At 37.9% G+C, this 13,654-nt stretch overlaps 1 protein-coding gene across 1 annotated transcript in view; it reads left to right on the forward strand.

Annotated features, from left to right (window-relative positions):
• LOC140166269 (uncharacterized) overlaps nt 1–13,654 on the forward strand; it is a 299,796-nt gene that overhangs the window by 252,801 nt on the left and 33,341 nt on the right. Inside the window, exons 4-6 of the mRNA XM_072189677.1 lie at nt 2,006–2,157; nt 4,213–4,276; nt 13,249–13,344. Coding sequence (XP_072045778.1) covers nt 2,006–2,157; nt 4,213–4,276; nt 13,249–13,344 — 312 coding nt within the window. The remainder of the gene's footprint in view (nt 1–2,005; nt 2,158–4,212; nt 4,277–13,248; nt 13,345–13,654) is intronic.

The raw sequence follows: 13,654 nt of genomic DNA on the forward strand, positions 1-13,654 counted from the left end.
TAAAGCGGCCTATTACATTGCCATATTATTTCCTTCTTTAATCCCCCCACACTCCCCATCCACCATCCGGGCTTCGCCCATACAGGGTTCTGAAAAGAAACTCACATTTAAACACAACCACTACCATACCATCACCCAACAACCTTACACACCAACCGCGTATGCCGAAAACCGCGCAACCCGAGAACCGCTCTAGTTACTTTTTCTTTTATTTTCTGCTATCTTCTGAAGACAGTAATGAACAAGTTGTTGAGTTATCCAAATCAGATGATTTTCTTGCCGCTATATTTCTTATTTTTCCTTAAATCTATTATTTTTTGCTACCTTCTGAAGATATTAGTTATCAAGTTGTTGGGTTAAATCAATTGCATGTTTTCATTGCAAAATTTGGTGAGATGTTTTGTAATTTTCCTTAAAAACTTGGTATTTACTTTTTTTTGAAGACACTGTTTGTCAAGTTGTTGAGTCAACTCAATTGGATCATTTTTTTACTAAATTTGGTTAGATTGTTGATAAGGCGCCGAAAAAAAGAAACCCTGTTCTACGGGCTGACGGACCTTTCAACTAGGGTCGGTCGGTCGGCTTTTTTTTTTCTTTTTTCTTTTTGGAAATGACCCAAAAAAATCACCAAAATCTGTAAATAATTTGCAATTTGAGAAAAGACAAAAAAAATGTGTTCCTGAAATTTACGAAATTTGGGTCGGCATTCATTTGTACAGGAAATTTTTCCCCCCAATTTGTTCAAAATCTGGGTCGGTCGGGCCCATAGAACAGGGTTTTCTTTTTTCGTTGCCTAAGTGTTCCTTATTCTGGAATTTTTTGCTATCTGAAGACAGTAATGAACAAGTTGTTAAGTTCACCATACAAGATGATTTTCTTGCCATGGATGTTTTGTAATTGTGCTTTAAATCTGGGGTTTTTTTTTGCTATCTTCTGAAGATATTGGTTATCATGTTGTTGAGTTTGCCAAATTTGCTGAAATGTTTCATAATTTTCCTTTAAATATGATATTTTACTATCTTCTGAAGATAGCATTAACAAATGCTTGAGTATACCTAACCAGATGATTTCCTTACCATGATGTTTTGTAATTTCGCATTAAATGTGGTATTTTTTGCTATCTTCTAATTTGTTGAGTTAAATCAACTGGATGATTTTCTTGTCAAATTGGGTGACATGTTTTGCAGTTTTCCTTTAAATTGGGTATTTTAATGTTATCTTCTGAAGATATTAGTTATCAAATTGTTAACCAAGTTGGATTATTCTCTCACAAAATTGGTTATGATTGCTGATCATTTGTTATTTTGGATTTTTTTTGCTATCTTCTGAAGAAAGTAATTAACAAGTTGTTGAGTTAACTCAATGGGATGATTTTCTTGCCAAATTAAGGTATATTTTGAACATACCTTAATCTGTATTTTTGCTTTCTTCTGAAGAAGATTCATAAGTTATGATATCTGCCAGAAGTATTTGTACAACGTCTACTGTCCGACACCCATTTTGTCTTCCAAATTTGGTTATATTTTTGGTAATTTTTCTGAATCATCTGAAGACAGTAATTCACATTTCGGCTGAAGGTATTATACACCACTGACACCAATTAACATTTTTCACTATAGTTGGAACATAGTTGTAAATCTAAATGTTCCAGTCAGCTTCAGGCATTTCTGCACCTGCTGACTGACATGGAAGAAGCCTCCAACTTGTAAATCTACTAACCGAAAACTATTTCTTTCTCGGTTATGTGTGTGCAGCTTTCAAGTCTAATGTACGCAGGACCAGCCTGAAGCACTCACAAACTAATATGAAAGAAGCCTCTAGTTGTAAATCTACTAACCGAAAACTAGTTGTTTTTCTTTGTTTTTTCCGTTTTTTTGTGCACAGCTCAAGTTCAATGTACGATGGTCCAGCCTGAAGCTCTTGTGAGCTGACATGAGAGAAGCCTCCAAGTTGTAAATCTACTAACTGAAAACTATTTCTTTTTTTGATTTATATTTTTATGCAGCTCTCGAGTCCAATGTACGCAGGACCAGCCTGAAGCACTCGCGAGCTTTAAGTCTACCTAGAATTATTCAACGTCCAATACCCAAGGCCAAGTTTTATGAGAGGCCGGAGCCGAGGCCGCTGCTAGATAGCCGATATAATGGTCAAATCACAGTAAGTTTAATTTCTTTTAATTTTTCTGATGACTGAAAAAAAGAGAAGAAAAACCCACCAAAACATGCAAAGCTTCTCTTCTGCGACAAACCTCTTTTGTTTTGGCCCAATATAAATTGTTGCAAAAAAAAATCAATCTAAACTACAAGCCCCTTAATGGAAAAGTTGTACCAAGAATTCGTTAATTGATTGTTGTGAGAGGAAAGTTGTGTTCTACCTACCTAGGGTAGGTATAATTAGATCATGGGAATCTACCCTTTGGCGCAATATAACGACCTTCAATCAGTGAAAACTTCGTTAAAACTTTGTGTGCAGTTTTCCTCAATACTATATAGATACTTCTCTGAAAGGACTGCGTCTGTAGGTCACATGTCCTGAAATACAATTTGAGGAGTTCAAAATGCTTATTGCATAAAGACATATATAAACATATTCCAATAAGTAATTACCCCCTTTATTACAAGATAATAACTTAAACTGTATGCATCAAATATTAAAATTGAAATAGCAAAAAGAAAGTCAGTTTTGTTCCGCAAATTTTGATGAAGCATTTGTCTCAATAGTCCAAAACATGTTACCATGGTGACCCTTTGAATGAAGAGGATGCAGATTCAAAAGTGACAATTATAAAACCTATTGATAATGTGGCCTTTGTTGCTAGAGTGGCTGGTCATCACTGTGGGGCATCCTTGGCCAGTCATATAGAGAATGGTACACCGACTTGAAGCTTTTTATTGCAACTTTTGAAAATGCATTTTTCATTCAATGAGTTGCCATGGCTGTATATGTTTGAGCTACATAGCACCAGAAACAAATTTGTTCGATCTTTGGATCGACCGTTGATGCTGCTTCAATGCCTGTTATTAAGGAACTATTAACTAACTAATCAGAATTAATGCTAAATGTATATTGGTCAATATCACTGCAGGCACACATTACTATTTTATCACAATTTAACAATAGTATATTAATTGATTTCGTAAATAACAAGGATCGACCAAGCATCGATGGCCGATCAAAAATGGAACTAATTTATTTCTATTGCCTAAGACAAATGAGGTATCAAAATCTGCAGGACTAAAATGATGTTCTTTTTGTTATTTCAGTTTTTAAATTTAATGTGTAAAAGATATGTTTTTGAGTTATTGTCTTACTTTTTGTGATGTATGTATATGAGAACCAACGTGAAGGTTATGAAGTGCAGTGATCTACACTAGGATCCATAACATGCTCATCTATCAAGGCACAGTTCTTTAACCCAAATACATTTGCACATTCTTTGAATGACCTTTGAAAATTTGGGTACAAAAACTCATACTCTGAAATTTGATGTCGAAATTTGCACTATGATTGTTTAATTGAGGTTATTGAACTATGCCAATGGGATGAGGCCATTTTGGCCCATAGTGATACAGGCACATACACACAGGCACATCAGTTTGCAGCAACAGGTCATGTTTCAATTAGACTTGAATACCATCTCATTGTGTGCTAATTGATTCTAGGGGTATTGTCTTTGTTATAACAACTGCGGGCAATTGTGTCTGCACTTCCAATTAATTGATTAAGTTCTGGCAGACAGTGGATGACATACTTCAAGATAATTGAGAGGTTAATGTGCGGAAATGTAATTACTCTTGAACATGGATATCTTTATGAAAATTATATTCCAACCTGGTGACTATCCCCATTTCCCTGGTATGTGCAGTGGGCTGCAACTAACTTAAAAACATGTTTGAGATTGTATCCCTTTTAGTGATAAAACAATTCAGTCCCTGGTGTATCATTGTATCATATGCTTGAAACGTATGTCCCTGGATAGGCAGCCGAAATCAGAAATAAAATATGTTCACGTTCATTGCTCCAGCATCGATTCCCGTTTTGGTGTTGGGTGAATACCTGTGGGGTGTGTGTGCCCATACTTAGGGTCACGGAAACAATGACAAATCATTCTACGGGTCCAGGTTTTTCTTTAAAATGAAGGGGAAATGCACAAATGTTTTAGTAAACCCATCATAACATATACAAAATTTTTCCTTTCTCTTTTCTGTGCAGCAATTATTGAATAGGCTGAATCATTGGGATTTCAACATATTTCACTTACATCAAGTCACAGGGGGTAAGTACACTAAATGGATCATCTAGAATGCATAGACTCTGTCGGTGGCAGTGTTGTCATAAACTTGGCTATTCCTCAACCTCCCTCTGAACACTGGAGTGAAAGATTGATGTTGCGGTGAATAGGAAAGTTGACAGAAAACTTCCAACTTATAAAGTATTGTGCAATTTGATATTCTCTCAATTTCTGTTCAAGAAAATTACAATATATTGTGTAATACCTGAAAGAATGAACACAGACTGTAATATCCCTATTTACTCCACCAATGTAAAGTTTCAATCCAGGTCTAAAGAGTAAGGCAATCCCAAGATCGACAGAATAATTACTTCCGTCTAGACTGTCTTTTTTTTGTATATCTGTGTATTGAGGACAATAATTAAGACCTTAAAGGTAAGAGGCAGAGTGAGTAGACTGTTGCAGATGAAATCGCAAGCAAGCACTGGGATCCACAACATGCTCATCTATCAGGGCACAGTTCTTTAACCCCAATACATTTGCATATTCATTGAAGGACCTTTGGAAATTTGGGTACAAAAACTCTGCAACTTGAGGTCAAATTTTTGCACTATGATTGTTTAATTGAGGTTATTGGACTATTCCATAGGGATGAGGCCGTAAGGGTCCATTGTGAAGGTATAATGTCCTGCTGCTATCTATCCAGTGGAGCTTGGAATCACTTAGAAACATATGGGTCAGACTTGTGTCTGCACAGACTGCATCTACCCCGCATCTCACTTGTGAATGTTTCTTCTTGCCAGAGTGTGTTTTGCACACATTTTGCAGCACCCCCTTTCTTTGGGTGGACTTTGTAGAGATCCCATACTATTGTAATATCAGGGTTATCCCCCTGAGTACTACCTGTCGATCTTATATTGCCTCTGATTGGTCAATTACGTGATATCTTCACTTTTTAAAGTGAAAATCACCAATCAAATAATTCACCCCAATTTTTTTAGGTGGTGAAATTATTCTAACAATGTTGCTGATTGGTCCAATGAAAACTTCTTTCTGACCAATAGGCAGGTAGTTCTCATAGGGTTATGAAAGTATTAAAGATTGGATCAGGATCTTATGGTACATGAATCGTGGGTGATAATAAGACCTGAGTATCCTTAATTCCTCATCATAGCTGGAATTATGACAAGCAGTTTCATCAGTGTGTTATTTTTATTTTAAAAGATAATGCCCGCACACATTGATGCATCATTCTTCTGCACCGATTCCCTGCAAGAGAGTGATGATATAAATGGCAGCGGTAACAGCCAATAATGTGGTCATCAAACCAGAATCAGTCACTAGCACCAGTCACCATTTGGCTGTTCCAGTTGAAATCCATACACCCCCTATGGAAGACATGACATGACCTTAATCACCCACACAAGGGGTGTAGATTTCAAATGGAGTCACCCATTCAGGTAACCTCATTTGAAATTCACACTCCCTGTGTGAAACATTAATGTCATATCTTCCACATGGGGTGAATGTATTTCAACTGGAAGAGTCCATTTTACGTCGCTTGATTGATGACTAAATCAATGCATCATTGCCGTGGTAACTCAATCTATCTAAAACGCTCGCATGTATGCGCTAATGGTCCTGTTCTAAAGTACTCGCCATAATTCTTCACAGTGTGATATTATATTGACTGTCATTAAAGCAATCCCTGTTCTTGTTAAGCCGTAAAATCCTCGTTATTGATACATTTATCAAGTTTCAGCGCTGTATGTCTTGTCTGCTGATAAAATTCTGAGAAATATATATGAAATGTAGAATACGGGTGATTACTCATCTAAAATGCCTCTGAAATGTGGGAAGTGATGGTTTGTTTTTGGTTTGTTTTTGGTTTGTAGCAGGAATAGATAAAATGCAACATTTTTGCCAAATTAAGATGCTAAATGGATTAGAGGACTTTCACCACATGATTCAATACTCATTATCAAGATTTTTGTGTGCAATTTGTGTGAAAAATCACAAGAAAAAACAGTTCAATTCCATAAGAATATTGCACTTTACAGTAAAGTCACTGATCACTTGGCCCAAGACACCCATTATAAATCATTAAGCATATCATTGAAGGATGCAGCTCTAAAAAGGCACAGATCCCTAGTTAGCCTACATTATAAAATAACCATCACAGCCAGGATCAGCTCCTTGAGGTTTGTACGGGTACAATGGGACAATTAGCAGTAAGTTCCTTGCCAAGGGGATTTCAAGCTCACTCATTTTTTCGGCGACAACTCTCTACTCCGAAGATTCCCTAGTCCGAAAGCTACGTAGTCTGAAGGTTCGCTATTCCGAACATGCAATTTACCACTAGTCCAAATTCTGAAAAGGTTCGCTGGTCCAACTATCAGGTTCTCTAGTCTGGGTTTACTAGTCTGAATGATAAATAAATAAATAAATAAATAAATGTAGATATTTATATAGCGCTTTATGCCGTAAACAGCCTCAAAGCGCTTTACATTTATTCCGCCGTTATTAGAATATGTCGGAACCACGTTTGCTGCCTATAAATGGCGCAGGGTTCATCAGTACAACTACTGTGACTACCCCTAACAGCTTCCCATTGCACCTGGGTGGGGTGAAGCAAGCGAGACAAAGCGCCTTGCCCAAGGGCGCAACACGGTGGCGGGACGGGGACTCGAACTCACGCACGTAAAGCAAGCTCTCAGATTATGAGTCCAAGGCCGTAACCACTGAGCCACCGTGCCCTCCGACTAGAGAATAAGGTTCTCTAGTCGGAATATAGAATAAGGCTCCCTAACCCTAACCCTAACTCTTATTCTATTCGGACTAGAGAACCTTCGGATTAGCAAACTTAATTTGGTTTTTGGACTAGCGACCCTTTGGACTAGAGAACCTTCAGACTAGCGACCCTTCGGACGAGGGAGAAGTCATGATTTTCATGAGAACAGAAATAGACACTGTGGAGGGTCGACCTCATACCGTTAAGTACTCACACACCAGTGTCCAGCGCCTTAATGATTGAGCTAACTGGAATGCTATACTAACTTAGGTGAGGTACTACTAGCATTGCATCAGGTGCAGAGTATTGCCTGGCATTTGGCAACAAGTGTAGACTTAGGTTAGCTACTACTATAATAGTCGGTATATCTACCTCGAGTCACCGGGACTAGCTTTGAAGTTCAGCATGTGCTGCGTTAGCTTAGCATTGTTTCTTGCATGTACACATGCGGCATGTTGATCACGCGTAAAAGTATGTACACACACCAAGTAACGCTAAGCTAACGCAGAACAGGCTGAACTTCAAAGCTAGTGCTGGTGACTTGAGGTAGATATAGACTATAGCATTGCACCAGGTGCAGAGTACTGCCTGGTACTTGGCAGCATATCCAGGTGCCAAAACCATAAGGTAAAGAAATTGTTTGCCACCCAGTTAATACAAGTCTTGGTTGATGATAGGTAACCAGTTATAATTGGCTCCGGATCTTATAGCTAATCATAGTGTGTGAATCTCGGGCAATGTAATTTGTTATGCCCTACTTCTAAGAGACTTTCCTTAGTCAAATCTAGTTTAACACATTCAAAAATAAAAAAGTCAGGGAGCTATTGAGACGTACAGACACGGGTATCACCAGTTTCAACTGCACCATTTCCTACAAAATAAACACTTGTGGATCTTGGTTAAGGGGAATTTTGAGCAGGGGGTGTCAGCCAAATCTAGAACAAGTTGATTTATGGTTATCGTATTGTTAAGTCCAATATTTTGTTAACAAGGTCAGATACGGAAGCTGAAAAGATGGAACTAGTGCTACATAGAGCGTAGAAATTACATCTTGTCTCTGCAGTGTGGAAATGAATTAGTTCAATTGTATGCGATAATTCTCTCTTGGATTGGAAGTAGGTCGAGCATTAGAGACGATGTCACAATATTATTTTAAGATGGATAAGGAGCTTTCATAGTGTGGATTAGACATTCAGTATAGTACGAATACTACCCGAATACTACCTGAATAATATAGAGCAGCATATTTGTGCCCCTATTACAAACATTGATATATTCAAATAGAGCAGGGGTTCTCAGTTTGATTTGTTTGGGGTCAAAAGATATTTTTTATATTGTGTTTTCCATCTTGCATTGGGGCTTATCATTATAGCAATAAGCCAAATTGTCATTAAAATTTGCAGTACATTGTGGGACAGTTTTTGCAGTTTTGAATGTTGAACTCTGACCTATTGAAAAAATTGTGTTCTTTGTGCGTACAAAATATTGTTTAAAATGTTTTACTAAAAATCTTTTTTTTTTAAACATGGTTATTTCATAAATTGGTTATTAAAAATATTTTAATGATATTATTAGCACAATAATAAAATGAATGAATAATAATTAAAGCAATTTCTCAAAAAGGTCAGAGTTCAACATGTCCCAAAACTACCAAAACAGCCCCACAATGCTTCAGGAATTAGTAACACCGATGTCTCTTTATATTATAACAATCTCTTTCTAAATTTTGAATTACATGCTCCAAAAGTTTGGGTATTAGAAGTAAAAATTTATATAATAAAGCCTCATAGAATGCACTTCCAGTGGTGGTTGCCGCTACCATCTAAACAAAACATAAGTGAGACCTAAAATTTCACAGTGGTTATGAGAAAAAATCTGAGATTTTATCTGATACCAAAATCTGCATTTTGCTGAGGTCATGTGGGGGAGGGGTGTGAGGTTGTCAATCAGGTCACAAACCTTTAAAACAAACCAAGTACATGTGAATAAATTGCTCCCAAGATGGGAGAAATTAAGCCTGAAGAGTCCTAACTTGATGTTACTGCATTGGAACAGAATACTAAGACAATTCCATTTGAAAAACATACTCCCTCTGTTGAAGACTTTCCTTAAATCTTTGACAGAGGCATGACGGATTTCAAATGGAATAGTGTAATGTTGCTCCAAATTGCCTGATTGGATCAGAACAAGTCACATAATGATGTCCCATGGGTTTAGAACACACTCAGTTTAAGAAGAAAATTAACAATTCTGTGGAGCACACCACAGTGATATTTGTAGACTTTGTTTCGTAACATGTGCATTTCCCAATCTTTTTTTACGATATTTTCTGTAAGGAGGTGAAAAGAAGCACTTACTGTCTGTTCAGTCATAGCCAACTGTTTAGACAGAGGGGTACTTAGAGCATGAGCTCTTGAAAGCATCCTAACCCCGGTTGATTGCTTGCTATACCCGGTTGATTGCCGACTGAGGAGGTGGGTAAACACTATTACAGGTAGAGGCAGTGCAAGTATTTACATGACTGATATAATTGATGATGGAGCAATGGTAGATAACACAAATTGGGTTCACTTGGGAACATCTTGTGTCATCACAAGAAACACAAAACTGGGAATGTTGGTACTTTATGGTTATATAGCCCAAGCTTAAATAATCTGGATACTGATGAGACTGATGTGTCCTTAGAATATGTGTGCAGCAAAGATCTAAACTTAAAGCTACACTTTGCAAGTATTTCTTATAAAATTATGCAATTTTGAAAAAGAGGGAAGCTGAGATCTCCATGAGAGAAACAGTACAGATTCCCATGAGTATACTCTAGCTAATCCCATTGTTCACTGAAATGTTGTACTCATCATTTTGGCGGGGACAGGGAGTATATGACATATGCCTAAGTGTTTGCCCACTGAGGAGAATATTCAATAAGCAAATACTGTTTACAGATACAAACGGAACATACAATTGTAGGCACTGCTGATGATTAAATACCTGAATGCAGTACTTTATGTGTATTTGACTCATGCCTAGAGTGTTTACCTGCTGGGCTGATAAGCAAGCACTATTTATTGATAGAAAAGGAACGTACTATTGTAGGCACTACTGATGATTAAGTATCTGCAGACTGGTGAGATCACCTTTGAACATCTTAAAGCCATCACAAGAAACAAAAAATTAGTATGACTTATGCCTTTACGTAGTATTTACCTGCTGAGGACACTAAGCATACTCTTGCAGATATATAGACAAGGCACTGTAGATGAATGAATATCCTGGTAGAATCTAAAGCCATTATAAGAAATACAAAACCAGGACTGGGAATGCTGGTACTTTTTGCATATTTTCCCTAAGTGTTTACCTGCTGAGAAGGACTGATCTGGCAGCATCATAAGCCATCACAAGAAACACTGAATCAATGCTGGCAATGTTGGTACTTTCTGCTGAATTGACTTATGCCTAAGTGTTTACCAACAGGGGTGATAAGGTATATTCTGTATTGATAGAGTAGGAACATGCCATTTTAGGCACTACTGATGATTGAGTACCTGCCGATGACAAAGAGGGGTAGACCTGATAATGGTAGAGGACTTTCACAAGAAACACAGCAAAACTTACATTGTTGGTACTGACTCACTGCTGATATGACATTACCTGGGGAGAGATGCACGCATACACTCCTCTAAGAGAAGGCAATACTAATCAAACTGTTAGCTTATTACCAGGGTTGTAGCTAGAAATTTTTTAGTGCCAGGTGGTATTTGAGGGAATTTTTCGTGAAATTGACAATTTTATTGACAATTGTCTGAATTTGGCCAAATTTTATGTGATTTTGCAATTTTTGACACTTGAGTGCTGGGTGCTAGAGCTTAAATTGTTTCTCAGTGGTGGGCTCTAAATCTGAGTGCCGGGCTCTGCCGCCCGCCACCGCCCGCCGTAGCTACATCCCTGCTTATTACCTGTAGACCTTGGTACAACAGAATTTCCACTCACAATGACAATTTTTGATTTTTTTAAACGAAAAGTGTGTGATTTGTTAAGGAAAAATACTTGATTTGGCAAACAGCAATTTTAAGGAGAGAGTGGGCACTGCCAGACAGTGTATCATCGAACACTCAATCAGTGATGCTGTAAATAGCCCCAAACTATTTTCCAAAATGAGATAGAGTCGTCATCCTAGGACCGACCATCCTGCACGTCGGCACGTAGCTGATCGTTGCATCGATCAGTCCAGAATCACCCCCTTTTGGATTATTAAGGCCATTAAGTTGTAATGTAATTTCATGGTCGATTGGTAATATGAGAAATCTGAACAATACGACACAAATAGGTTATTTGTCTGCTTGTAATGTTTAACGTTTATAGTTTTTGACCTAATTAGTGCATGTCCCCTTCCGCATGAAAACTACCTGCTGATTGGCCAAAATGAAAATTGTGTCCAATTTTGAACCAATCAAGGGGGGTATTAATAAGAACATCTGCAAATGCAAGTTTGACCATAAATAGTTTAAAGCCTATTCATAATTGGAATGAGCATTTCAAGTTACCAACCAGTAGTGTCCAGGGGGTTAAGACTATAACCAGTGCAGCTACTGTCCCTCTTTCAGTACACGTGTACTAATGAGTAAGGTCAAAAATTAGTACAAAAAGGGGCAATTTCATACAATTTTTTTTAAACTGACAATTTTCTGGTTATGTGCAAGTCCCAAAGGTCCTCACAAATAAGGGGAAAATTTCTTTTTAATATCATTATAGCAGCACTGCAGCTGAAAGCACTAGACAAAATTGCGAAGACATTTTTGATGCAGTATGCACTTTAAAGTTCAACATATCTTGCGTTTCTTGCAATGTGAGGCAGAATGTGAAAATCTGGTTGTAGCACTTCCACTGATTGATAGCTTATCTTTTACCTATTTATAGCTCAACATTTTATGCATATTACGCACATTTTCTCTCAAAGTTCATAGCACTCTGCGAAAATTGCAGTGTTTTGTGAAGAAGCGTTTAGATCATGTGCCAATGTGCTTCAATTCAAAGTAAGCGTCAGCATATTGAGTTATCATGACAGCATATATTGGACTTCAAAAAATGGTAAAAAGGTAGTATTTTGTAGTAGATAACATGGCAGATACTGCCAGGTGTATTAAGAGATAGGTAAATTAAATCAATCTACGAATTGCAGTATCTATAGGTAAACCAATTGCAGATGCAGTTACTTGCCCCCCTCCCTGTGAAAAAACAGCATTTGTTACTAAATATCATGGTGGATATGGCCAGGTGTTTTGAGAGATGGGTTAATCAAATCACTCTACTCAAGTGAACACACAGTACAAGTAGGAATTGTGTTTTTACTTGGGAGACGGATGTTTTTGAATATTTTTGTCAAACTGGGGACAAGGTGGTACAGCAGTCTAAGATTCATTTTCCCAAAGGTAGCTTGAGGTTGTGGGTTTGAATCCCTGTGGTGCCAATGTGTTGTGCATGGTTCTTCACCCTATTGCCTCTCCTCACACAGGTGTACAAATAGGTACCGGCTTAATTTAGTGCTGGGAAGATAACGGACTCACAGTGGAGGAGGTGTAGCGATCCCCCTCATAGCAGCATATCATGGAGGATTCTGGGCACTCCGGTCTGTGAACACTGCTTCGCCCCCTTTACCTTGATGTGGAGATGCACCCTGAACAAGGACTTCATTCTTGAAGCTGGCTTATGTACAGTCCAATCACCCTTATCTGGACCTCATTATGGATCTTTCTGTCAGTGTCCGTGACAGATAAATGTCAAAGGAAATTGGGGTTTGCAATGCCATGGCAACTTATTTTCATGCTTTGAATCATATTAAGACATCTCTTTGTTGTGTACAGCATCTTATGCTGAAAACTCACATTTTCAGTGCTACCACCCCAAAGAAGTAATCTTTTGCTGTCACAATCACACATAATTCACTTATCCAGATTTATCACTTATCCGGACAATACTTGGTCCCTTCATGGCGCTGATAAAAGAGGTTGATGATGCATTTAAAACAGCAGATAGGACTTGGATCAGAGTCATCAAATGTTTCCCTCCAAAAATGTGTTAAAGTTTGTATCGGCTCATTGCACTCAGCATTTGCCCCCTAGCAATGACATGCAATTTTACGATAACAAGACCGTGATACCGTGGTGATTACAAGTTATCTACAAAATCTTTAACGTGTCTTTCTTGTTTTTGTTCTCTTGCTTCATTTCAGCTCATTCATTACGCAACGTAATTATGCATTTATTTCACCAGTACGACCTTATACGACACTTCAACCTAGATCCTCTTAGTGTACATAGAACAGCAGGTAAGTCAACGGTGAATCGGGCTATTCCATTTAAAATCCACACTCCCCCTGTGGATGATTTTGGAAATAGCTTCCACAGGGGGAGTATGAATTTCAAATAGAATGAACACATTAGGCAGATCCATTTGAATTTCATACATCCTTTAAGAAAGATTCAACCTGAATCTTCCATGGAGGGTGTGGTTTTCAAATGGAGCAGCTAATGTGCCCATTCCATTTGAAGTTCATACTCCCCCTGTGGATGATATTTCCAAAATCTTCCACAGGGGCAATGTGGATTTTAAATGGAATAGCCCATTCCATGATTATG

The sequence above is a fragment of the Amphiura filiformis genome, chromosome 12 (assembly GCF_039555335.1).
Source record: "Amphiura filiformis chromosome 12, Afil_fr2py, whole genome shotgun sequence".
In the NCBI taxonomy this organism is placed as follows: Eukaryota; Metazoa; Echinodermata; class Ophiuroidea; order Amphilepidida; family Amphiuridae; genus Amphiura; species Amphiura filiformis.